This window comes from Hemibagrus wyckioides, linkage group LG26 (assembly GCF_019097595.1).
Source record: "Hemibagrus wyckioides isolate EC202008001 linkage group LG26, SWU_Hwy_1.0, whole genome shotgun sequence".
In the NCBI taxonomy this organism is placed as follows: Eukaryota; Metazoa; Chordata; class Actinopteri; order Siluriformes; family Bagridae; genus Hemibagrus; species Hemibagrus wyckioides.
In genome coordinates this window covers 5,824,165-5,851,416 of record NC_080735.1, presented here as the reverse complement: position 1 = coordinate 5,851,416, position 27,252 = coordinate 5,824,165, and the positions used below count along the sequence as shown (strand labels likewise).

The window sequence follows — 27,252 nt, the reverse complement described above, 5'->3', positions numbered from 1 at the left end:
CAGTGCCCTAGAGTGATTTCTACACAGGGACGCTGCACAAAACGGTTATTTTACTACATAAGGAACAAGGGGGTCGATTTGGGACCATGTCTGCATTTCAATACCGTTTTCGACGTGCCCTTGTCGATTTGCCCTAACAACTTAGAAGTGTCTAGCACCCAAAACACAAGAGAAGGAGTATCTGCTGACTGATAATGTGAAGCCCTAGGCCTAGGCAAAAAAAGCCTTTGCTTGCAAAATATCATTTTTTTCATTTAATACAAAACTACAGCATAGTGTATTATTATTTAAGTCTTGTTTTAATATTGACTTTTGTGTAAACTGAAACTATTATGTAATGCCAATGCATCTTCTGTTAAATAGTATGGGATTCATTTTTACCTAATGATATAGGTAGCGCTACTTTAACACCACTTTAGCCAGACTGAGGCTGCATTCAGCCAAACAGAAGGTGCTTTAACCTTAACCAAAGAAACCTTGTCCAAACAAAGACCTCTACCGCCCTAACTAAGGACTGTACTGCCAAAGGCTTTTCCCATCTCCTTTAACCATAACTGAAGCCTCTTCCACCCAAGAAGAGAGTGATTCTGCCCAGATCAAGGTGTCTTCTGTCCAAACCTGGATTCTTACCACCCAACATCAACTAAGGTTTACCCAAAGCTACGATTTAGCTGCGGATCTTTCATCCAAAACCAAGGATTCTGCCACATAAACTAGTCTAAAATCAAAACTAAGGTTTCTTTCACTCAGCCTAAGGCTTTATTGCCAAACTGGAGCTTCTACTTCTGTTAAAACCAAATCAAGGCATCTTTTTCTACCACTCTTCCACCATAAATGGGGTCATTGACCTCAAACTAATATTCCTTCTGCTCAAACTAAGACTTCTTTCACCAATCTGGGGCTTCTTATGTCTAAAGATAAGCTACTGCCAAAAGAGAAAAAAACACATTACAGCAGAGTGAAATACTTTCTTTGCATATCCCAGTTTAGGAAGCTGGGGTCAGCCATGATACAGCACCCCTGAGTGAGGAGAATCAAACCTTGCTCATATGATCAGCAGTAGCAGCTGGGGCTTGAACCCCCGACATTGATCAGTAACCCAGCTCTTTAACCGTAAGCCACCATTGCACCATTAGCCAAAACTATGGTTATTTCTCTAAAACATTGCCTCTTTCAGTTAAACTAAGGCCTTTTTTAATCAATCATAGACTTCTTTCACCCAAAACCAAGGCTTTTCTTCCCATACAAAAATTTTTTTACCCAAACTAAGGCATTTTTGCCAAACCAAGGATTCCAGTTTCTGCTGAAATGGAGGCTTGTTTAGCCAAAACCTGAGCATCTTCCACTAACACTGAGCTGCCTCTCATTCTTCTTCTCAAACCTAAGCTTCCATCCAAACCTAGGCATTATCTGTCCAAACAACAGTATCTTTCACCCAAACCGTTGTTTAATCTTCCAAACTAAGAAGACAAATTGAATTTCTCTCAAACTGGTGCTTCTTCTTCCCCAAAATTAAGCTTCTTCCACCAAAACCAAGGATCCTTTTAGTCCTTCTGGGCCATCTTTAACCCACACTTGACTTTCCAAACAAGCAGAGGCTTCGTCATCCGAAAGCAAAGTGTCTTCCAGCGAAATCAAGGCTTCATCCAGCTAAGCTGTATGATTGTGCAATCGCAGCACCGAACCATAAAATCAAGTAGAAACCAACAAACCAACTGCAAAAATGTTCAGGATTTCAGATATGAGATAAGCAAGTCTAAGAGTGCTAATTCACTGAAATGTGTTCAAAGATCACTTCCTGAAATTCTGTGGCTCTAAGTACACTTGTAAAGCTCCCTCATTATTTTTGGAGTTAAACAGCACTCTGGGTTTGTAAAGCAGAATGCAGTGAACACATAGCCTGAGTGTTTGGGTCAGTGGTTTTTATCCAAGTGGAGCCTGACTGTATAATTATAATTACAGCTGGAATGCTCGCAGAGTGTTTACTGTTAACATGCTGCCGGTCTCTCGCCCACAAATGGTGTCCCACTAAACGAGGTTTATTACCCGCCACGTAATGCCGTGTCTCAGCATTCAGCACTTCCATTTCTGTGTTTTTACTTCAGGCTACACAAGTCAAGTGAGGGATTGCAGTAAAATAAATTAATTCGGTGAATGCAACAGAGAAACAACACGTTTTACAGGAGGAGAAATGAAAGAGAAGTTCAGATGGGATGGAAGAGGTAAACAGTCAGAAGACTCAGGGATGGAAATGCAGAGAGGCAGACAAAAGAAGAAGAGAATAACAGAAGAGTGGGAGAAGAGAAAGAACACAGTATGACTTGCCTAACAAACAATAGCCATCATCAAGCCGTATTGTCAAGTCATGCATTTGTGATGGACCTTTGAAAGGGGCCAAGGTCCTGGTAAGAACAGTACCTAGTGTCATGGAGCCTTAAAAACATTCCAGAAGGAACACTAACTAGGTGTGAAATGTTGTGTTTGTGATGGAGCCTTACAATCGCATGCATTACCCATTAACAGGAAGGGAAACTTGTTTCTGAGATTGTCTTGAGAGCTTCATTTCATGCGTCTGGTGTTTATTGTCCTTGTTGATGTGCACGAGCCACCATTAGCTGCTAGCTGATGCTAATGTTCTTTGTAAATGGCTTTATATGCTTATATGAGACGCCATTAAATCCGCCGCTCTCGATTACATTAGCGGTGAAGGCTAACGAGGCTTTAACGACGACAGACAGAAAAAACGCCAGCAGGAAAATAAGGACGATAAAGCAGAGATAAATCTGTTTACAGTGTGAGATATATGCGTCTCGGAAAAAAAGCACTTTATCACTGTTTCAACTAATGACACATGAGCAGAAACATGGCTGAAGGCTAATGCTAGTATCTATCCGATTGTGTGTTCCAGTGCTAGTTTCAGGCCTGGCTGTTATGGATTATCCTCAGCTCCTCTGAAGTGTCAGTGTTGCGTTAAACAGCTTTTGAATGACATCATCCTTGAGTTTACTTCAGCAGCCCAAAAACTTACACAGAAAGCATTGCTATAATCTCTCCTTGGTTGTCCCCCAAAATGGTGGGTATTTTAAAACTAATTACTCTCTAGACATCAGATGAGGAAGCTATGGGCCTATCCACACAAACGTGGGTATTTTTAAAACCGCAGCTTTTTTTATGCAGTTTGGCCGTTCGTCCACACGCAAACGCAGCATCAGGTCACTGAAACTGAACATTTTTCAAAACTCCTGCCAGGGTGAAGTTTTTCAAAAACTCCGGTTGAAGTGTTATCGTGTAGACAGCGAAACCGGAGATTTTTGGCTAGTGAACAGGGTTGCCAGATTGGACTAAATATTTCCATCCCAACTACAGCTTAAAACCTGCCCATTTAAATAAATACCAGCCCAAAATGCATACTGTTATAACCAATACAATAACAAACAGTTATAACAGTTAATAACTTGGCTATTGGCTTAACGAGTAGAACAATTACAACCCGCTAATCAAGACTGAAGTCTGACTGGACAGGACTCTCCTGAACCTTATTGGCTAAACTGAACCATATTATTAAAATGTCAACATTACATATTACACTTTATTGTTTGTTTGAATAGAAAATTAATAAAATATCATGTTTATAGTCAAAAATAAAAACCCACCAGTTGCATCAAAAACCAGCCCAGATTTTATCAACCCGCCCAATGCACTTTTTTCCGGTGTGACGTGACCAAAAGAAACCCGCCCAATCTGGCAACACTGCTTGTGAAGTCAGCGTCTCAGGCTTCTGATGGCCAACATGGCTTTACGCTTGAGATGATATCACCACCTGTTGGTTTTGCATGCTCTTGACAGCACTTCGGACCGCATTTTTGCATTTTCATGTGGACGAGATTTTTTTTAAAAACAAAGGAGGAAAAACTCAGTTTTTAAAAATACCTGTGTACATGTGGACTAGGCCTATGTAATCTAACTATGCTAACGACTTAGCAAACAAGCTAGTTATCATTCTAGATTTCTAACTAGCTTGTTAGTAAGCTAATTTGACTTCATCCTAAGCTCAAAGTATTAAAAAAAAAAAAAAACAAACAGAGAAATGGCTTCAGCTAGGAATGGAGCTCTGCCTCTCTTTCCCTCTTCTTTTTTCTTCATTTTATTCTTTTTGCTTTTTTTTAACTCTCATTCTGTCCCTTCTCCTCCATTCTTGATCCCTTTGGTGCAGATGTCTGAGCCTAATTTCTAACTAATTTGCAGTGTGGACCATTAAGCTCCACCCACTTTGGGCTCATTTGCACAATATGTGAAACCTATGTGAATTTGTGCACTAGTCATAGGTAGTAGCTTTGCAAAAGCACATTGAGATTTATAAACATACCTCTATTAAGTCATATGGAAATCTGCTCAAACAGCTGTAACCCATGATTCGATTGGGTCATGCGTAGGGGTTGTGGTCATATATAGTGGGAGGAGCCCAGTTCAGATAACAGAAATCAGCTTGAGTTCAAATTTTCTCTTTTTTCATGTTATTTCTTTGTTTCCTTATGTTACTTGTCTGATCTTCCTTATTTTTCTTCTCCGCTGTCGTAATTTTCTCATCTTACAAAACTTTTTCTCTTGCGTTTAATAAACGAGCAGCGCGAGATAAACACACAGAAGCGAAGAATGAAAGAGGAAGCTAATGAAGTGAGTGTGCGTGTGTGTGTTTGACTCATTACCGCCATCGCACTGTAATAAGAGCAGATCTGATCTCTCTCGTTTAAATTAGTTAGCCAGTTAGCCTCACAGGGTGCTAAAGGAGGAGGAATGTGGTGTTTCATTTCAAAACACAAAACAAACTGCATGCGCTTTGCAAGACAATAAGTTGTTTTTTTTTTTTTAGAAAAATTTAGAAACTAACTTGGGATCAGTTTTCAGATAACTGGATGTGACTATAAAGTAATAATTGGGAATAGATCTAAAAAATAAATAGACAGTTATAAAGTTAGGTGGATAAATACTTATAAAGATGCTTTTAATGCTGCCACATTGTCTTTGTGTGTGTGTGTAGTTTGCTCTCAGGCGAAGCACATTGTGTTACGTGGGTGTGTTACCACAGGACGTGATGGTATGTGTGCGCTAGCACGGTTCTGACCCCTCAGTGCGAGATCGTTCTGTTCCACATGAATAATAAATCACTCACTGCCTTCAAAGCCAAAAGCTAAACTCCCTCCTGCAAAGCTAACACTGCTAATCGCACAGCAGCGGACGTTTTCTCTCGCCACGTTCGAACCAGGCAGTGACTTTATTGTGTTTCAAAAAAATAAATAAATAAATCCACACAAACGGCTTTGTTTTGTGGTAAAAACTTCCTGACAGTTCACTCAGTATTCCCAATATGACAGAACCTCTGGGTTTTCTGCAAGCGTTTGATGCTAAGTGTCATTTCAGTGAATCATTAGCTGTTCTTAGGAGAATTAGGACAACACATCTGAGGTAAATGTTGATATTCTGGATCAGTTTGTTGCATTTCCACCCTCGCAGCACCTTTACATTGTCCTAAAAAGTCTGTGTGTTAAGATATCTCACAAACACTGTGCTTATAGTTGCATAGCAACAGTGGTCACATGACTGGATCTGTTGATCTGTATTGTGATGAACACAATTTCACTCATTTCACAGAAATCTAATATAACCCATCTTTACTCAGTACAGAAAGCTAACAGTGCTAATGCTACAAATGTTCCCAAACCCACACTGGCTCACTTTCCCTCCATCAAACTTTTTCTCATTTATTCTTTCGATCCGTCCTTTTTTTTTCAAGTATTCTTTTTTTTTTTACATCCTTTGACCTTCCATCTTTTAATTTTCTTTTTTTAATGTATTTCTTTATTTCAATACTTTAAATAATTTTTGCTCAAATTTTGACTAAATCTATTGTTTGATTTTCACTTCTGCATCCTTGCTTTTATTTTTTTCTTCTGTTTTTTATCTTATCTTTTTCTCTTTCATTTTTCCTTGTTTGTTTTGGCCTTTATTTTAGTTAGATTGATTCATTTTTTCTTTTTTAATTTTTTCTTTTCACTTCTCTTTTCTTTCTTTCTTTCTTTCTTTCTTTCTTTCTTTCTTTCTTTCTTTCTTTCTTTCTTTCTTTCTTTCTTTCTTTCTTTCTTTCTTTCTTTCTTTCTTTCTTTCTTTCTTTCTTTCTTTCTTTCTTTCTTCCATCCTTCCTTCTTTCCTTCCTTCCTCTAAATATCGAGCGGGAAGGTCCCTGAGCTATGTATTGCACACTGCTGCATGGTTAAAGCCTTGATTCGGGTGTGAAGGCCCTCAGAGACAGAGGGATAAAGAGGGAACGCCATTCAAGGCGTTAGTCGTTTTGAGTTTCATCACTGGAGGTGTAAAGATGAGTGTCACCCGGTTCATGGGTGGCTTCATGTGAAAATAGATGGCGAGACGGTGCAACGTGAGGAGCGTCTGACTTGGAGAGAAATGCCAGGCAGGCATGACGGGCCGGTTAGCGATGTGCTAAGTCATGTCCCTATTCCGGGACGCACCGTTGCTGCTCCGTAAATGTCCTGGCTACAATTTCAAAGGCTGCAAAGTCGTAAATTGAATTTTATTTATTGTGGTGGAGTCCTGACAGTTATGAGAGACGGCTAATGGCCAGTAACTCATCACCAGTTTCTGCTTAGTGTTTGGGGGGGGTCACACCTTTAATATTTTACACTGTTTAAAGAATAATCACTGAATTTAACCCTAATAACATGTCTTTACATGCCATGTTTTCACCAACAACTCATATAAAGGGTTTGACATTAATGTCTAAATAAAATATAAAAAATTACTTCAATAAAAAATGCAGAGAATTTCTAGATTTTACTGGGACGTGTGATTTATTTGAACTGTATAACAGAAGCACCAACATTGGAAAAGAAACCTTCAGATAATACACTGCTGAAAAAAATCCCACATTGGCTCTTGTGGAACGAAGTATTTGAGTGGAAAATCTTTAATTATTTACATTGTGTAATTTCTTAAAAACAAAATGATGTGACAATGGTCAATAGAACTAAAACCATCAAGCCAGTGAGAGCTGGATGCAGAATCACTCTGAATGTAGCTTTAAAGTTACTGGCTGATCCAACTTAAATAAATTTGTTCACATCAGCTCAGTGAGTTCCTGGACTGTCCGTGGTACTACTTGGTTGCTTCGGATGCTCCAGTAAATAACGTCTCAGAGATTCCCAAGTGAATTTAGGTCTGGTGAACGAGTGGACATCAGTGCCTTCATCATCCAGAAGCAGCACACTCTGGCCACATGATGCAGTACAGTGTCATGTACCAGTAGGAACCCAGGGCCCACTGCACCAGTAATGGCCCTGTGGATCTCATTTCAGTACCTAACAGCAGTCAGGATACCATTAGCTTGCACATGGCGGTCTGTACTACCCTTCCTTGATATTCCCAGACCATCACTGCCCCACCTCAAACCGGTCATGTTGGATGATGTTGAAGGCAGCATAACATTCCCCACAGCATCTCTGTACTCTTTCATGTCTGTTACATGTGTTTAGAGTGAACTGGCTCTCATCAATGAAGAGAACCGGACACCACTGAGAACAGGATGTCCCTCCAAAGTTTATAGAAGGAGAAGACAAAATCATACCAGGGAGGCTGCCAAGAGAATTACAGCAACATTAAAGGAGCTGCAGGATAATCTCTCTGCATGTGACAACAATCTCTCATATTCTTCACATGACTGAAGTATGGGGCATTTAAATAAGGCGGCTAAATGGAAACCCTTTATCACAACAAACATCCCGCCAAACCACGTAGCAAAATGCATTCGGGTCTAATGAAAACAATTCCACAATGTATGGAGCAAAAAAAAGCACATCACTAAAGGAATGCAGCATGGTGGTGGTAGAACTGCTTTTCTTCAGCCAGCACTGGGGCTTTTATTAAGGTGGAGAGAATCAGGAATAACTACAAATTACAATAGATTTTAGTGCATAACCTTCAGCTAGTAAGCTGAATATTGAAAAGGAATTTCACAACAATGACCCAAACATCCCATACATCCAAATCAACAAAGAAATGACTTGTTTTTGTTTTGTAAGAAAGAGTGAGGAAAATATCCGCAAGTCAGAACGTAGCATGCTGAGAGACTCACACAAAAACACTGAGTGGTGAAATAAAATCAAAAGCTGCTTCAAATAAGTATCAGTTTCAGGGTGTGTATACTTATTCAACTGTATGTTTTTTACATTGTAGTTTCACACTGAGGGTGGAATGATTTATTCCCTATATACCTTAGCCTTGCATATTTATTAGCTTAGAATTATTATTAGACTTTATTAGTTTAAAACACATTAATCAGTCGATTATTACCATACCAGCTTAATCCTGGCTTTAAAAATTTTTATTAGCTTAATAGGATCATCTTCCACTTGAATACACTACATTCACTTTATTATATTAATAACAGATTCAAATGATCTCAGAGTATATTAGCTCGAGGACTTCATTAGATTGATATCATCCAGTGTGCTTATTTATGAGTTCAGGACTTTATTAGGTCACGTTTAGCTTAAAACACTTTATCTTAGGACCTTATTAGCCCAATGCTAGCTTTAGACCTTAAGTTTACTTGATCTAATTAGAGAACCTAATGAGAGGAATATTAGATAACGAGATTATTGCTTGATCACTTTTATTAAGCAATGTTTGAATTGGAACACAGCCAGTGTTTAGAGAAGTTAAAGTCTTCAAAATACTGTTGAGAGTATACCTGAGCTTTTATACGCTCCACACTGGTGTGAAATGTTTCCTGCAGTGCTACACACGCACACACACACACACTGCTGTATCACACTGTGCAGATCCACAATTAGCCAGATAGACTTCACTCTAAACTATAACAGTGTAAGCCAGATTACCGGTCTCACCCGTGGATCCTGCACATAATAAAGCACCAGATCTCGTGTTTGTCTGAAGACCTTTGACTTTCATGCTCATCTGTGCAGTGCTACAGGAAGAAAAATAACCAAAATAAATTCAGAGCAGGTTTGAGGTACAATTACGAAACAGAGATTAGCTTTGTGTGAGAGAGAAAAGGCTAGTTTTTGTGGAAAATAAAAACAAACAAAACAAAAAAACAAAGTGGCCCCAAGCTGCACTAGTGGATATTGTGCTGTAATGGCACTTTATGGTTTCTAGTGCATTCAGTGTGTATCAGAATTACGGTAATTACACCGCTGAGCCCTTCATCTCCTCGGCCGTTTCTATGGCAACACACCGCACGTGAACACGGAAATTAAAGAAGAGTGATATAGTAATATAGTAAATGTCAGTACAACTTCTTTGATCATGAAAATGAAGAATTCAAGGGCAGACTTCAGCATGAGTTAACTGCCACGGCGCATAAAACACGGATAGAAGAAAAGTGCTGATGTATTGAGATAAAAACCAGTGTTCTGGCACTGAAGACAAAAAAAAAAGAATAAAAATATGGAAGAGTATGAAGGTTTAGAAAACATTTGAGCAGAGATGTAGATATTCCCGAAACTCAGAAATCCACGGTTCTCAGTTGTACTCTTTAGATGTGATTGTCTTGTTTAATTCCCACATCAGCACATGGCAGAGGTGGATTCATCATGTGCCGGAAAACGTAATTAACCAGAAAAGTGTAGAAAAAATTCATTAACAGGAAATGTCGAAAGAAGTCTGGGATGTGTCAGATAAACAGATAAACAAACAAATAAACAAACAGATACGGCATTTAGTTGAAATGTACCTGTACTTTGCAATGATAATAAAGTTCTATCTATCTATCTATCTATCTATCTATCTATCTATCTATCTATCTATCTATCTATCTATCTATCTGTCTGTCTGTCTGTCTGTCTGTCTGTCTGTCTGTCTGTCTGCCTATCTGTCTGTCTGTCTGTCTATAGAGAAATCTGCACTAATCAGCAATAACATTAAAAACCACTGACCAGTGACGTGAATATCACTGATCTATCTGGTTATAATGGCCCGTGTCACAGGGTGAGATTTATTAGGCAGCAGGTGAACAGTCAGTTCTCAAAGTTGACGTGTTGAAAGCAGGAAAAATGGGAATGTGGTCAGACAAACAAGTCGGACCCGTGGAGGCATGACCTCGCAACTTACAGGACTTAAAGGATCTGCTGCTAGATTCCACAGCACACCTTCAGAGGTCTTGTGGATTGACGGGTCAGGGCTGTACTGGAGGCACAAGGAGGATTATTAGGCAGGTGCTTTCAATGTGACGTGTATACAGAAGGCACATGAGGAATACTGAAGATATAAAATAAGAATAAGGAGCTGTGTGTGTGTGTGTGTACGGGTGTGTGACCTTGCACTAATAACAGGCATTTGTTGTGGAGATTTTTAGACGTAGCCACTGGGTTTGGGGCCCCAGGGAAAACGCACACACACACACACACACACACACAGAAGCAATGTAATTTATCCTTGTTAGTGCAGTGTGTGTGTTGGATGACCCTCACACTTACCGCCCTTCTAATTTGGAGTCTGTATTTTAATATGTGTTTGAAACATGAGTGTGTTTATTTATTCACACTGACGCTCATCTGTCTCACTCCCTCTCTCCATCTGTCTCTCTCTCTCTTACTCACTCTCTCTCTATCTCTCTCGCTCTCTCTCTTACTCACTCTCTCTCACTCTCTTGCTCTCTCTCTGAGACTGTCTTTCTTTCCATCTGTCTCTTTCAGAGGAGTAGCAGCACCTAGTGGCCCCGTGTGTGTGTGTGTGTGTGTGTGTGTGTGTTTAAACATGCCATATTTACACTCAGCTATTCATAATGATGCACCTGTTATAGGAAGCTGTTTTTAGCATAGAAAAGCCATTGAGGCGCTTTTGAGACTTTTACAATAACGAAAACTAGCATTCATTAAATCTAAAAATGATTTAATGTTGCATTCGCATTAGATTTTTATCTCAGGTTTGAAAATCTGTCTGCCATCATACTGTGGAACATTAGCCTCAGGATAATCTAGTGTTTAAAAAACTTCCCATCTATGTTTCAAAACCAGCACTAGCTCTCAGCTGATGCCAAGAAAGACTGTCATGACTAAAAGATTTGCTGAATCAACTCACTGATCAAGCGAGGAGTGAATCTGACTCGAACATGAACCTCCTGAATGTAAAAGAAACAAATTTCAACCAGTCCACTGAATTTTAGAAAAACGAATCTTAGTCATGAATAAAAGATTCACTGATTCAAATACTGAATAAAAGAGGAGTGAATCATGTTCAAGACCAAAAGATTCACTGATTCAGATTCTGTCCTGCTGAATGAGTGAGGAGTGAATCGTGTTCAGGACCAAAAGATTCACTGATTCAGAATCTGTCCTGCTGAATGAGTGAGGAGTGAATCATGTTCATGACCGAAAGATTCACTGATTCAGATTCTGTCCTGCTGAATGAGTGAGGAGTGAATCGTGTTCAGGATTAAAAGATTCACTGATTCAGATTCTGTCCTGCTGAATGTGAGAGGAGTGAGTCATGTTCATAACCAAAAGATTCACTGATTCAGATTCTGTCCTGCTGAATGAAAGAGGAGTGAATCGTGTTCATGACTGAAAGATTCACTGATACAGATTCTGTCCTGCTGAATGAGAGAGGAGTGAATCATGTTCACGACTGAAAGATTCTCTCATTCACCCAGTGACCCATTGAACACTAGTGGAAAAAAAATCAAAACAAAAGACTATATATAACTATATAAACCTACATATCAATGTTCAATCTTAGTCCAGTGAGCTAACCGAAACTGATTCATTCACATCAGAGACTCGTTCATGAATGAAACATCACAGTCACTAGAGAAGAGAACCTCAGAGCTTGTGAACCCTGCTAGCTGATAGTCTAATTGCAGTTAACATAAACCCTAGGCAGGGATTTTTATCATTTTGGGATTGATACACTTCCTAAAAATGTGAATCATCAAGATTAGGATCTGCCTGTCTGGCTGACTGTCTGTCTGTCTCTCTGTCTGTAGGTGATTGACATTAAGGAGAAACTGAAGAAGGCGAAGAGGTTCTGGACATCACTCCCTGATGAGATCTGTTCTAAAGAGAATGTGATTGAACCAAACAGTGAGCAGTGCTGGAACAGTCACACTAAAGGAAGGCAAGATACATTTTTACACACACACACACACACACACGTCATGAAGGGCTTGTCGACTTTAAACTATGGAGTGTGTGTGTGTGTGCACTAAAAAAGAAAAGGTCCTGTTTCTTGTCTGTGTGATGGATTTGCCAAGGGGAAGGGTGTAGGGTGTAGGGTGTAGGGCGTAGAGTTCATTTTCAATTGGAATGGAATTTGGGTCACCTTGGTCCCTTCAAAATCACTGAGAGGTGAATCTTGTTCTGAATGTGAACTGTGGAGTGTGTTTATTGTCCAGTTAAGGCTGCATCCCAAATCAAATTAGTAGACTAACAGGTCCAAATAACACCAGACCACATGTTCTTATAGTTACCATAGAGGGGATACATTTTAGTAGTGGTAGTAGAAAAGAAATAGACTTTATTTGTCACATATACATTACAGCACAGTGAAATTCTTTCTTCACATATCCCATGCTTGGAGGTTGGGGTCAGAGCGCAGGGTCAGCCATGATACAGCACCCCTGGAGCAGAGAGGGTTAAGGGCCTTGCTCAGGGGTCCAACAGTGGCAACTTGGTGGCACTTGAGCCACCACTGACCCTAGTAGCATGGTGGTTTGGGACACAGCCACAGGCAATGGCTGTTTATAATATAAGCTTCATATTCTGAGCTAGCTTAGCTATTCTTAGCTGCTTGCATAATCCAGCAGAATGGCAGTTTGGTGTATAGTCAAAAAGAGACTGGAACTAAGTTGCTGTTAAAACACTGTTGCTAAGCAACAGTATAACTGTAAAAGAAAAATCTCGATATTAACATGAAACCATAATTACACTTAGCATTCACCACTAACTCGACTTGTTGGGTTACAAAAATAATGAGAAAACATCATAATTGCATCATGAAAAAACAATTCTACCCCAAGAGTGCACTTTTCATGTAGAATCTTCCACTAAACCCAGGGCTGAAGGTACCACAACTTTCCACTGAATGATTAGCAGCAGATAGCTAGCTCCGATCAAGGGATATGAACATTTTATCAAAAAACTATTTGTTTTTAAAGAAAGTAGGGACACGGTGACAGAAAAAAATGAGATATATGAACATTAACTACAGATGTGTTGTTAAATTAATATAAAAATGCCACAGTATTGGTAATTTTAGACATTAGCATGGTCCGCTAGCACACCTAGTCCTAATGGAGCTGCTGTGCTGAGTGTACTTCAGCATCCCAGTCATATTTAACTCAATCACCTGCCTCTGTCCTTTATACTGTCTCGAAGACTTTCTTTATCTCTCTCAATCCAATTCCAAATAACTTTATGGACACGACGATCAAAAACTGAAGCATATTCCTGAAGCACAGAGAAGTAAATACAGTCGAGCAATTTGACCTGAACTGTCTGTTTTGCTCTTTATCTCTTTATCTCTTTATCTCTCTCAGTTCAATTCCAGAAAATATAAAAGTGATCAAATGAACGTTTCTTCATCTCAGTTCCATTTCTGAAAGCTGTTTCAAAACAATATTCCTCAATAAAAAGAAAAAAAAGTTACAGTAATGAACTGGAACGAATTGATTCTCTCTCTCTCTCTCTCTCTCTCTCTCTGTATCTGTCTCTCTGTCTCTCTCGCTCTCTCTCTCTCTCTATCTGTCTCTCTCTCTCTCTCTCTCTCTGTCTCTGTGTTTCCCTCTCTATCCTTAATTGATGTAACTAGCGAGGATAGCGGCAAGAAAGTTTACACAGCTTCGGCTATAACAACGTAAAGTAGTGAGTTTGATTGTGTCTCGTCTCAATTCAATTCCAGAAAGCTTTATTGATATCGTTATTGCAAACAATACTGCAGTTTTATGATGACTGTAATAGAGAAATAGAAAAAACAGCTGTTTAGGAACAGTTAGCTTTTTTTTTTTTTAGTTAGAATGGATTTCCTTCATTCATTCAACTCAAATTCCATAAAACTTTATTGACACAGCTATTGAGGACACTACTGCCGGAGCAGAGCTTAAGGTTTTGCTTAAGGGTTTAATTGTTTTTAATTAAATCGAATTGCCTTCTCCTCTCTCTCTCTCTATCTCTCGTTCTCCTTCTGTCTCTCCATCACACTACCAGCCTGTCTTCCCGTGATCCGTCTCTTTCCATCAGTCAGCCATCTTGGCGTCTCTCCATTTCTTCTCTCATCAGCAGATGGAGCAAATAGAAATCAAACTGTTTCATCTGTCACACTCTCTCATAACAGGAATGAACACTGAGCCAAATGGCAATGTGCAGACGTGTCAACATGCCTGTGTGTGATTCAAGTGTGTGTGTGTGTGTGTGTGTGTGTGTGTGTTTGTATAGAGAGTGTTTTATAGATTCTAAAGTATGAATAGATGTGGCTCAGACATCCTCCATGTCTGACACATGGGCTGTGTCCCAATTCCAAACCTGAGTGTAGTGAATATCACTAGATAGCACACCGTTCCTGCAGTACACTAGTTAGCAAGCTAGCATTTAGCAGCCTGGTGACTGTGACAGCTCACTACTGCATGTGACTGTGTCCCAAACCGCTGTGGCAAATTAGTCTGCTAACACAGATTATTGTAGTTAAAGTTTCTAAACGGTTATGTAAAGTCATCTCCGTTTGCTCACAGCTACACGACATCCCTTCTGCGGTTAAAATAACAACAAGCTACATCCACAGTAACAGTATACTAGCTACTGTGGTGCAAGTAACATTAGCTAGCTAAGTGTTAAGCCTCTAACAGCCTAACTCTGGACACTTCTCAAACCACAGAATTCTACACCAATGGGACTAAGTGCTTAACTCTTTAGGGTTTTGTTCTTAGGGATGTTTAAGAGTAGGAGAGAGGAGTTCAGGAGCTAGGGATTCAAGTGTTTAGAGGTGAAGTAAAGCTGTTTCCTGTCTTTTGCAGGTGTTTCAGTGTTGAGTAAAGTAATATGAAGTGTTTAGGTCATGACTTCGGTTGTTTCCCATCTTTTGAAGGTGCTTTGGTGTTTACAGCTAAAGTAATGTTGTTTCCTCGGTTGTGGTGTTTAGGGGTTAAGTAAAGTCAAATAAAGTTAAATAAAGTGTTAAATAAAGTTGTTTCCATGGTGATTACAGGTTAAATAAAGCTGTTTCTGGTCATGTGCAGGTACGTTTGTGGTGTTTCAGGGTTAAATAAAGTTGTCAGCTGTCATGTGCGGGTCTTTCTCCAGTGGTCAGGGGGTAAGTAGTTGTTTGCTTGCATGTGCTGCCATTTTCATGGGGTTCAGGGGTTAAGTAAACTTCCTGTGTGCATGGAGTCTCTCAGGATTTAGAGGTTAAATTAAGGTTGTTTCCTGTGATGATCAGGTGCTTTCTCAGTGTTTCAGTGTTCAGTTCAGGTGCTTTTGCAGGCGCTTCCTTTGTGTTTAGGGATATGAAGTTGTTTCCTCTTGTGTGAAGGTATTTCCTCAGTGTTTAGGGGTTAAGTTGTTTCCTGTGATGTTCAGGTATTTCCTCAGTGTCTAGTTGTTAAGTACAGGTTTTTCCGTCTTTTGCAGGTGTTTCTTGGTGCTTAGGGGTTAAGTACCATTACTCTGTGTAATAGAACAGTTATTTCCTCAGTGTTTAGGTTGAAGTACAGCTGTTTCTTGTCATGTGCCGGTATTTAGTGTTTGGGGGTTAAGTAAAGTTGTTTCCTGTCATGTGCAGGTATTTCCCAGAGGTTGTGAAAGATGGTCTGACCAATCAGCTGAGTAATCCGGAGGTAGAGATCGACATCACCCGTCCAGACACCTTCATCCGGCAGCAGATCATGGCTCTGAGGGTGATGACCAACAAACTGCGCAGCGCCTACAACGGCAACGACATCTCCTTCCAGGACTCCAGTAATGTGCACTATATTCAACAAAGATGCTGTGTTACACTAGTGCTAATTTTACTGCTAGCAGCTTTACTATAATGCTAGTTTATGTTGTAGCCTGCTTAAGAAAAAACAGCAATCTGATGATGATTTGACCTTGTGTTTATTTGTTTATTATGAAAATAGAGTTTAATAAAATTCTGTTTAATAAAATGTTAACTTCCTGTATTAGCACACTTCATACAATGCTAAATGTTTATAACTCTAGTTTTCAGCAATTCTAATGCTAGTTTGTGATTTCTTATGCTAGTCAGCATGCTATAATGCTCAAAATGTAACACAGAGGATTTGGAGTTCTGATTTAATTGGAGGAAATAAAACATGTTTAGTGGAGTGGAGCAAAACTCAGCTGATGAATGAGGTCATTTCAGAGGGACTGTTAGCTAACATTAGTTAGCTAATTAAATAAAGCAGCAGTGAGGCGTAGCTTGCTGTGAGCAGCAGTTCCTGCGTTTTGTTTTGCGATCCTTTAGTTTGATGGACTGGCTGGGAATTTGGCAGATTTTTTTCTTTGTATCCTTCTTCCTTTCACATTCAAATGAGCTGACATTTCCACCAGGCACATTTTATTCGCATTCAGTCCGAGTGCTAATTTAGACTTGCAAAGGCAGTTTTGCTACTTCAACGTGAGCTTAATTGCAATGTAAGTGAGGGATTCTGGGTAGAAAAAAATCCTCTGATCTTGAACCAGTCTAAAGACCCAGAATGTGTTTTCTCTCTGTATTTGTGTGGGCAGAGAATGGAAACACGTAAAATACTCCTGCACTTTAATCAGCAGTTCTGTGAACCGGACAGAAGATGAAGTGAGTTCTCGCTGGGGACTTCCTGAGTCTGAGTTTTATTCTCGGCCTTTTATTTTAAATAAAATCCTTTAACCTTTACAGACATACAACTGTGGTGTGCATAAAGAAAGGAAGGAGGGAGGGAGGGAGGGAGGAAGGAAGTAGGGCACAATTTCCATCCTCACACTGCTTCTTCATATGATTACTTGTCCTGATTTCTTGATTCCCATGTTTTTAGAGAAAGTTGATGTGTCTGTGTTTGGCTCTGCCTCCTTCTTAACCCCACTATTGATTTTTTATTCATTTTTTTTTCAGGTGATGAGGTCAGTGGGTCTGGCAGTGGAAGTGGCTACACCACTGAGTTTGAGTTCGCAAGCACAGAGGCGCCAGCGGTAGGGGCGGGACGTCAAGATCAGGCCACGCCTTTAAGACCTGCATCTGATAAAGCCACGCCTCTTAGACCTACTGACAGAGCACCTCCCCTTACTGCCTCACCAATCACTTTAATGACGCTCACGTTGCTGCAGTTCTGGTGGAGATAATGGCTGGATGGGGAGCAGACACTTTTATGATACAGCTTAGCTCCTCCCACACTGTTAGCCCCACCCCCGTGGGGCTTAATGATGGCAAGCATGAGGACTGACACCTAAAAGACAGAGAGAGAGAGAGAGAGAGAGAGAGAGCAAGGCAAAATTTCTGCATCCTGCTTGTTTCCAAAGAGCAGCTTCATCCTCGAATGACACCTTTTTCTCTCGTTCCTTTAAAAAAAAGAGACAAAACACGACAGAGGAATGCTGCAGCACGTTCCTCAGATCCCTTTCAGTGAAGTACCAGGATAAAAAAAATATATATATATATATATAATATATATATATGAAGAAGAATCTATTTTTGTTTGTGTTTTTTATATCCACTGCGCAAGATGAGCACCTCAAAACAGAGAGATATCTATATAAGATGCAGAGTCGTCTCTTCCAAACCCATCACAAAGGAACAGAGACATGAGCAGGAGGAACGATAAAAAGATTTCAAAAAAAAAAAAAGTATAACTCATATTTGCTTCTGTGTCACTGTGAATGCATGACATCATATCTCACAGCTGTCATTTCTCCTTTTTCTGGTTTTGTGTTAAAAAACAAACAACATAAAAATTCCAGCTTCTTTCAGTCCATTAATGTTTTAAATAAGATATAGATGAAATTATCAGAGGAATTTTGTATCACTTTACATGAAGGACACATCTAAACAATGTTAGAACACTAATTACTCTACAGCATTCAACTAAATCTTTACAGCTCATGTCAGTATTCGCTAGCATCAGATTAGTGCCTCGTGTCAGACTCGGATGTAGGAAAAACCCTTACACTAGCTATAAAGACATGAAGAAATAAGAAACTAGCACAATTTAATGTCTAAATTAGTATATAAACCCTTGCAAATAAAAACATTTAAAAGAGTTAACTACTGTTTAAAACAAAGTCTATTAAAGGGATAAACTACTGTCCAAAACACACACACACACACACACACACACGGCTAAAGAAGCATAAGCCAAACCGTAACAAATAAAAATGAAAAATCTACCAACAAATCTGCAAACTACAGTGCATAGTATAAAAACAAGTATGAAAAGGACAAGCTCCCATTAAAAACAAACACATTTATAGACTAAAAGAACGGGCAAACTACTTTGAAAACATTAAAATGGAAATGATTTGCCAAGCTACTAAAACTTAAAGAACCATACAAATGTTAATAAATCGGCAACAAATACAGTAAACAATTAAAAACATGAGGGAAGCAAACATTTATAAACATAGAATAAAACAAACTTTTATAACTCACTGGCAACCCAGGAATTTGGGCAAAAAAGACAAACTAATAAACTACTAATAAACACAGTAACTCTCTAAAATCATTGAGAAATTACACAGAATTTACAGACACCCCTCAGCTTACATCATGAATTCATTCCAAGACTCACAACTTCAGTCAAAAAATGACTTTAGTTGAATAAAACCCTTCAAAAAAACTTATTTAAATAAAGTTCTGCATTTTAATTGATGCTAATGTAAAGAAGAAAAAAAAAAAAAACGTTGATGCTCGATGGGCCAGAGGTGGAAATTGGAGGAAAAGGATTAGACGATGTTGATGCTGATGACTGAATCTCTTCAACCAGAAGATTCATATTCTACTTATCAAATCTTCTAAGTGCTGCAAGAACTAGTCAAGAGTACCCTGAAATTTCTTGCTCTTCTTTTCATCTATCTATCGGGAGCAAAAAGTAACGACTGTGAAACTTCAGGAAGCAAAACATGACATTTCCCCAAAGTGCTGAGCGTTAGGATCCATCTCCTTAAAAACATCAAGCTCTTTCTCGATGTGCTCAAAGGTCTGCTGCATTTTGCTGGTGGTGAAGCGTGACAGTTCTGGTTCTGGTTCCTCTTCTTGGCGCTGTTGTTCATGAAGTTCTATCAACTCATTAGGGGCTGTTTGTCTGCCTCAAAGTCCATTTGCAGGAACATTGCTCAAAGTCACCAAGTTCCTTTGCAGCTATAGACAAACTTTAGGTGTGTGCTAGTACCTTAGGTATGGCTATAGCTGCAAAGGAACCTAAGATAGTAGCACATGAAGATGGCAGATCTGCTGGTCCATAGGTTGCAGGAGAGATGTTAGGCTTTGTGGGTGGCCAGAAGCATTGTCTAAGGGATCTTTAATGGAGTATCATTATCCTTACAATACTTCTCCAGGTATGAAGTGGTTGAAGAACCAGTCCTCAAAAATTCTAACAGTCATCCAAGCCATGAGATGTGAGGGAGAGATGCCTTGGAGATGTTCTTTAGCACTCGAGGATTCTGTGAATGACATACCAGCAGCAGCTTTAACCTAAAATCACCGCTTCCCAACCTAAGAGTCAAACGCTCTTTTGAAGCACGGACTTCTCCTGCTTGGATATGCAAGAATGTTCTGGCATGTTCTTCTAGTAAACCATGGTCTCATCTCCACTGAATATCTGTCCTGGAAGACATAAGGATGTTGCTCATTTTTCAGCTGACGCCTTGGATAGAGATGTTGTGATGATTGTGCAGCACAAACCATCCTGAACTTCCCTTGAATCCTGTGTCTTTCACATCTGGTTGAGGTCTTCAAATAAAGACAGCACTTTCTCCTGAAGTAACATCTGGCTTATGAGGATATGCTGACGAGTCTGCCGTTCAAGCCAAAGAGAACGATGATGATCCGTTACTTTATAGATCTTGCTTCTTTTCTTGTTGATGATGGTGTTCTTCATTGCTGGAGCATCATCTTTGATGTGGGCCTTGTCGATACCGTCATCCAACTCAAGCCAGAAGCACGAGCTATGGCGGTCACCAATTTCATGACTTTTTATTGCAGCCACCTTATCTTCCAACGATATTGCAGGAAGCATCAGCACTAGCAGTAGGAACTTTCCTCATAGCCATGGGGACAAATATTAAAGTCACAAATTCAACACAAAATTCTACAATTGTGAAATGCAAGTCTGAATAAACTGCCACGAACCGTCACACAGTGGAACTCTGGAACAGTTTTAAACATTTTTAAGCATTTTTATACGACATTAATATATAGATTTTCATTTGTATGTGATTTTTTATTTGATTTTTTTTCCAATATTTTTTGCTGAATGACAAAGTTGCCTAAACTGGCATTAGTCGAACTGAATTTTTCCATATTATTATTATTATTAATTCAATTCAATTTATTTGTATAGTGATTTTAGCAATGGACTTTTCAGCTTTACAGAAGTATAAAACAAAGAAGGGAAAAAAATGATAAAGTTTAAAGTAAAGTAAGTATTTTATCCCTAATGAGAAGCCTGCGGTGACGGTGGCACGGAAAAACTCCATTTTTATTAAGAAAAAGGTCGAAATGACGTGAGTGGAGGTTTATCTTTATAAACAACATAACAGTAATTCAAACACACACTCACACACACACCCACACACACACACACACACACACACAAATCTTAGGCAAGCTGGTAGTGAGGAACAAACATACAGACTGTCAGACAGACTTCAATAGCAAATAAATAAACCAGAAAAATAACTACAAAAAGACAACAAATTACTACAAAACAAGCACATGTATACTAATATAACAAATAATTCCTAACACTCTCATAAACCATTTAAAAATACCAACAAACTGCAAAGGTGTCATTAAAAAATAATAATAATAAAAGAAAAAAAGAAAGGTCCAGAGACTAGCTGTTAGCTAGAACTGTAGTAAATGAACAAACTAGCATAAAGACACAGATCGCTCCGTCTGCGAGTACTGACATGAGCTGTATTCTATATACGTGTGATATATCTCTCTTATATACGAGATTTGCGAGAAAATCCCTTTTTCAAAACAATTTCTCTTTTTTCATCAACGCCACCTGCTTTTTTTTTTTATTTAATTTACTCTTCTTTTTGAAATAAATTAAATGTCACTATGAGAAAGTCAAGGAGAAAGTCAATCACACACTTTACTAGGTCACCTCATTTTCCACTCTGTGTGTGCATGTGTGTGTGTGTGTGTGTGTGAGAGAGTGTGTGTGTTTTCCCTTGTGTGCATGTGGCCTTCTGGCACTTTCCATTTGGGACTCAGATCGCCACTGGTCAGTGTGTGTGTGAGTGTGTGTGTGTGTGTGTGTGTGTGTGTGTGTGTGTGAGTATTCTCAGCACTTTTCCTACGTTGAGTCCGCAAAAAAGAAAAGTTTGTGTTTGCACAAAATTTGACCTTACAGCAAAAAATACTACACACACACGCACACACACACACACACACACACATCTCCACAACTGCAACTTAATCAGATTCTGATTCTGAAAAAATAAATAAATAAATAAATAAGAGAGCTAGCAAGAGAGAGAGAGAGAGAGACTGGAATAAATGTAAACCTGTGCTGCATCATGAATATGCAAATACAGAATATTAACATATACGTGAATTTCATCACAATCTTTACATTATCCTCCTTTTCAGCATGATCACTTGGTGATTGTTAAAAGCGCTCAGAAACCTTGTGATTGTTAGGAATGTTTATTTTAAATGCACAGTGTTAAGATTCCAAAATGACGTAGACCTGATCCGAGATCCTTGTCTAGATTGAAAGGTTTGTCCGAACCCCGAGTTCTTCACAGTGACCCCAGAACCCACTGTGCGGTTCTGTTAGCGCTTCGAATCCTCCAGAATCCTCAGTTCTGGAATGTTCCCCGGTGCAGTGTACCAGCTCTTCATATGATTCTAGAATCCTCAGAATAGAACATTAGAAAAGAAATCCTCACTGTGGTCCCAGATCCGTCAGAACTCTGCTCATCTGCAATCCTTTCTGAAGCGCTCCAATCGTCCGGAGGTGGATTCTCAACGGTGTACGTTCTTCTGTGTGGTTCTAGAATCACCGGTGCTCTTTTTTTTTTTTTTTTATAACAAGTTCCAGATCCTTTTCAGGACGGATCTAGTTGTGGATTTCTTGCTGTGCTTCTCATGATCCTGTAGCAGCAGCTCGGTCCACCTCTAGAACCTGTGTGTGAACGTTTAGAGCTATTCAGTGTGAGTCTAAATTCCTTGGGGTTATATTGAACTCTGCTTATTGTCGGTGCAGCTCTGGAGGCCAGTGTGTCGGGTCTAGAATCCTCTGTGCAGTTCTACAATCATGACAATCATTTCCTGGTCACGGCCTATGGCTGTGTCCCAAATCACTAAACTAAACTACACACATTCTAACCAGTAGGCTACAGTGAAGTGTAGGTAGTTTGAGACACAGGCTATATGTGTGTTCCAGCCTCTCTGTGGCTGTGTCCCAAATTACTATTCGAAATTGTTTGACAAATAAGATCAATGTTTAGCACATCAGTGTTAGCTCAGCTAGTTAAGCCTTTTGCAAGCATCACACAAAATTTTTTTTAAGGCTTTTGGCTGTCAAAGCTGAACCATCTCTCTCTCTCTTTCTCTCTCTCTCTCTCTCTCTCTCTCACACACACACACACACACTCTGTGTTTGAGCACTTTTGCAGCTTTATTTCATTTTTGCTGATGCCGAGAGTAAAAAAAAACGCCTAATTATTATTATATGAATTATCCGTAGCTTTATTCCTCACCTCCATGTTTTAACATAGACACTGATGTTGGTTATGGCTGTATATGACTTGTGTTTACATCACAGTTAAAAGTGTGTTCCGAAAGATTTTGGGGAAGATTTTAGTCGACGTGACGAGCAGACATGCCTTACAACCTTTCTTTTTTTAATGAAAAGAAAAAGAAAATACTATACAAAAAAAATATATTAAAAAAAAAAGGATTGCATATCTGGGTTTTGTTACGCTCTCTTGTATACAGATAAGTAATGAAAAGATGAGTAAAAAGAACAAAAAAGAAATAAAAAAACAAACCTTTTGTATTAATGAAATGTATGAGTGTGCTTTTTTGGTGAAGAAAAGAAAGAAAGAGTGAAAGGAAAAGAACTGGATACTGAAGCATGGAGGCGGAGCTCAAGCAGCCAGTCATTATGACGTCATCAGATGGAAGTCATGATTAAAAATATAGGATGCTCTGTCAGTGTCTGACCAATTAGAATCCAGCAGAGGTGTGGCGTAAAAATATTTCTAATCGTGTCAGACCGATGCAAATGTAAGTGTTTATTCGATTTCTTTTTTTTTATTTCCCTCACTGTAAAGTGCTGTGTTGTGTTGGTGTTATATTGATTCTTTGCAGCAGTTTAGTAACAGAGGTCATGAAGCTGCTTCAATCACTGAATCCTACACAACGACTAACCAATACCCAATGATTCCTCATCTTTATCACTCGAACCATGAAGCATCAGCAGTGATTAATCTATTAATTAATGCTCTATAATCTCAGGATCCTAGGTCTTAGAGACCTCCTTTTTGGTTGCACACATATTAAAGAAGAATACACCGATCAGGCATAACATTATGACCACCTGTCTAATATTGTGTTGGTCTCTCTTTTGCTGCCAGAACAGCCCTGACCCGTCCTGCACTGTGTATTCTGACCCCTTTCTATCAGAACCAGCATTAACTTCTTCAGCAGTTTGAGCAACAGTAGCTCGTCTGTTGGATCGGATCACACGGTCCAGCCTTCTCTCCCCACGTGCATCAATGAGCCTTGACCGCCCATGACCCTGTCACCGGTTCACCACTGTTCCTTCCTTGGACCACTTTTGATAGATACTGACCACTGCAGACCGGGAACACCCCACAAGAGCTGCAGTTTTGGAGATGCTCTGATCCAGTGGTCTAGCCATCACAATTTGGCCCTTCGTCAAATGCGCTCAAATCCTTAGCTTGTCCATTTTTCCTGCTTCTAACACATCAACTCTGAGGACAAAATGTTCACTTGCTGCCTAATATATCCCACCCACTAACAGGTGCCATGATGAGGAAGTCTTATTCACTTCACCTCTCACTGCTCAGAGTGTTATGTCTGATCCGTTTTCATCATTCAGAGAAAACAAGAAACACTGAAAAAAATTTAATTGAAAAGATTCATTTTTAGACATTTATTTTCTTTTATCACTTATAAATCAATCATGGACAGAAAATCTCTGCGCTCATCAATTTATCCTGTGACACAGACAAGCCAGAGTGCCATGGTCATTTAAACCTCAAAATCAGTGCTGGTGAAAGTAGTAAATAACCCAATAATGGAATCAGGGCTAATACAGCTGCTTGTGTGTCTGCTTGTGTTGATTGATCTTGTGCAGCTTCAATCACAGTATTCTTCTAGACAATCTAGAAAGTTTTACTCGGGTTAAAAGTGAACACTTTTCTTCTGGCTCAGGTCTTTTTTGACTGACGTAACAGTTTGTAAAATGCTAACTATTACTTATCCACAAGGCTCTCTTTTAGGCCCACTGCTCTTTCCCTGTATACATTAACTCGTGGTACAATTATTCATAAACGAGGTATCTGCTAATTATTTCATTGCTATGCCGATGACAACACAACTAGATGTTTCAGTAAAGCCAAATGAGAGGCAGCAGCTTAATAAAGTTGAGGAATGTGTAAAGGCCATTAGACACTGACTGCTGAGTAACTTCATCCTACTTAATTCTAACAAGACAGATGTACTTCTACAAAGAACAGAGGCAGCTGAACTCTGGATGGACTTTCAGTTACTGTACATCCTGTGCATTAGTCTAAGGACCTGGTGTGACTTGACTCCTTTCTATTATTTGAAGCTCAAATAAGAAGAAAATAAAAAGAAATCTGGTTATATGATGCAGAAAAACTAGTTCATGTTACCTCCAGGTTGGAACTGTCTGGATGTTCCAGGAGATGCTGCTAATTATTCCAGAATGCAGAATTCAGATCACACCTACATTACAGAAGCTGCCTCACTGGGAAACACGTACAACACTTGGGAAAACACTGACAGAAAAATATGAGGAAACGTATTGGGAAGCCATTGGCAAATCATGCGAATTCATGTGATCACTCAGGTTTGTTGCATACACTGCATCTTCCCTCAAGCCTGTGTTTCTAGCTTTCTCTTTTAGTTATGGTGTCGTAGCCTGACCTGCCAGAGTCACTCTGATCAAATGTAGACCCCTTTAACTCCTAGCCCACCTCTCCTCTCATTCTGCCGAGCTGTACATTTACTCATGCTGCCTGATGTGATGCTGCAGTTGATACGGCTCCTCTTACCTGTGGATTTGCCTGATTGATTCTGATTGCTCTCCTCCCGCTTCTACTGTTCCCGCTTCTTCGTCTCAATGCTGTCTGCATCAATGATTAACCTTACTGCTGTAGATAGGCTTAGCTGGATACCTTAGAGACCAACAATTGCTATGCCCATGACTCACCTCACTTTTTTTAAAGACTGAAAAATTTAAAGACTGTAAAAATCCTGTAAAAAAAAATCACTGTGAGAAAATACGGAATGCTGGCCAAAAAAAAAAGTGAACCAATGGAGATGCGCTGGAGGAAAGAAATAGAGCTAAAACTAGGAAACTCACTGGAACTATAGATTTATAGGGCAAACAAGCAAAACAATCGGGACAACTGAGGGGGGAAATGGGAAAGACGCCGGTCAAACATGAAGACAACACTGGTGGATGGAAAAACAATGGAAAACCAAAACACTCTAGTTCTTCACCTCAGAGCAGTTCACACACCAGCTCGCTTTTCCATATGCATGCAAGTTTGATTTTGTGTCTCGGTTTCCTCTGTATTCAGTGCGCATACACACACACACACACAGCAAGAGAGAGAGAGCGAGAGAAAGGACATCTCTGCTGTGACAATGAGACAACACGAAATGAGACAAGTTTTCACTCTGGATTTCTCAGCACACAGAGCTAGTGTTTACTGTTCACTGCTCACAGTTGTATTACTCTAATAATATGTTAATCTTTGACACAAAGGCGCAGATACAGACTAGGCTTTATCATCAGCCATGTGTCACAATGCATTTCAACTGTAAAAGTGAGTTTAATGGAGTTTCCTATAAACCACAGTATTTTGTTAAACCCGGAGCAATTATTGTGCAGACAGGGTCACACAAAGCAAATACATCACACTAGAAAAACACCAGAGACACCAAGACGATAAAAAATGACCAGGAAATAAACATGGGACAGGAAAACACTGGGAGAAAAAATGAGGAATAACTGGAAAATATGGGTAAGTGCACTCTGAGCAAAAACCTTGGGGGAAAAAAAACTGGGAAGAAAATGGAAACTCACTGGTGAAATGCTGGATTATTAACACTGCATTGGGAAACCATTGGAAACAATGGGGAAAACTGGAGAAAAAAACAAGTGATGTGGAAACTGGAAACAACTAAAACTTGAAAGTAAATGCAGCTTAAGAATACCGGGATTATATACTATTTAAGCATAGCAGTGGAAATATTGCAGGGAAATACGTTAAAATATACACTGGGAATCACCTGGGATAACACTGAGGGGGAAAAAACATCAATCTGCAAAGAAAAACACTAGAAAAAACACATGAGAAACCCTACGGTTTCAGGGGTGGTGAAAAACTGAGCAATACTGAGAAAAAGCACTGGGGCAAACATGCAAAACACAATAAAAAAACACTGGGAATACTGTATTCTAAAAAATAGTAACACACACTTAACCTGACGAGGAAAGAGAGTGGGAACACACCCCAAAAAATACTGAAAAACAATAAGATATAATGAAGAAACAAGGAGAAAAAAAACAGAAAACTGTAGAAACAGAACATATTCTGTTAAAACTCTTGGAAAATATTTGGGCAGCACTGAGAGAACTGGGAAAACTCTGGAACATCACTTGGGAAAATCAGTGCAAAATAACACTGACACTGGGATTTATACTGGGAAAACATTCTGATGACAGAATACTGGACTAAAAGAAAAGAGAAAACACATCATATGAAAACCCCCACTACAAAACACACTGGAATATAATGAAGT

At 39.4% G+C, this 27,252-nt stretch overlaps 1 protein-coding gene across 2 annotated transcripts in view; it reads left to right on the top strand.

Moving 5' to 3' along the window:
• Nucleotides 1–17,955, top strand: part of gpc6a (glypican 6a) — a 146,479-nt gene extending 128,524 nt beyond the window's left edge. For both annotated transcript variants that reach the window (XM_058380943.1, XM_058380944.1), the window contains 3 exons: nt 12,017–12,147; nt 15,802–15,977; nt 17,110–17,955. In XM_058380943.1, coding sequence (XP_058236926.1) covers nt 12,017–12,147; nt 15,802–15,977; nt 17,110–17,336 — 534 coding nt within the window. In that variant the 3' untranslated portion in view covers nt 17,337–17,955. The remainder of the gene's footprint in view (nt 1–12,016; nt 12,148–15,801; nt 15,978–17,109) is intronic.
• The last annotated feature ends 9,297 nt before the right edge of the window (nt 17,956–27,252 follow it).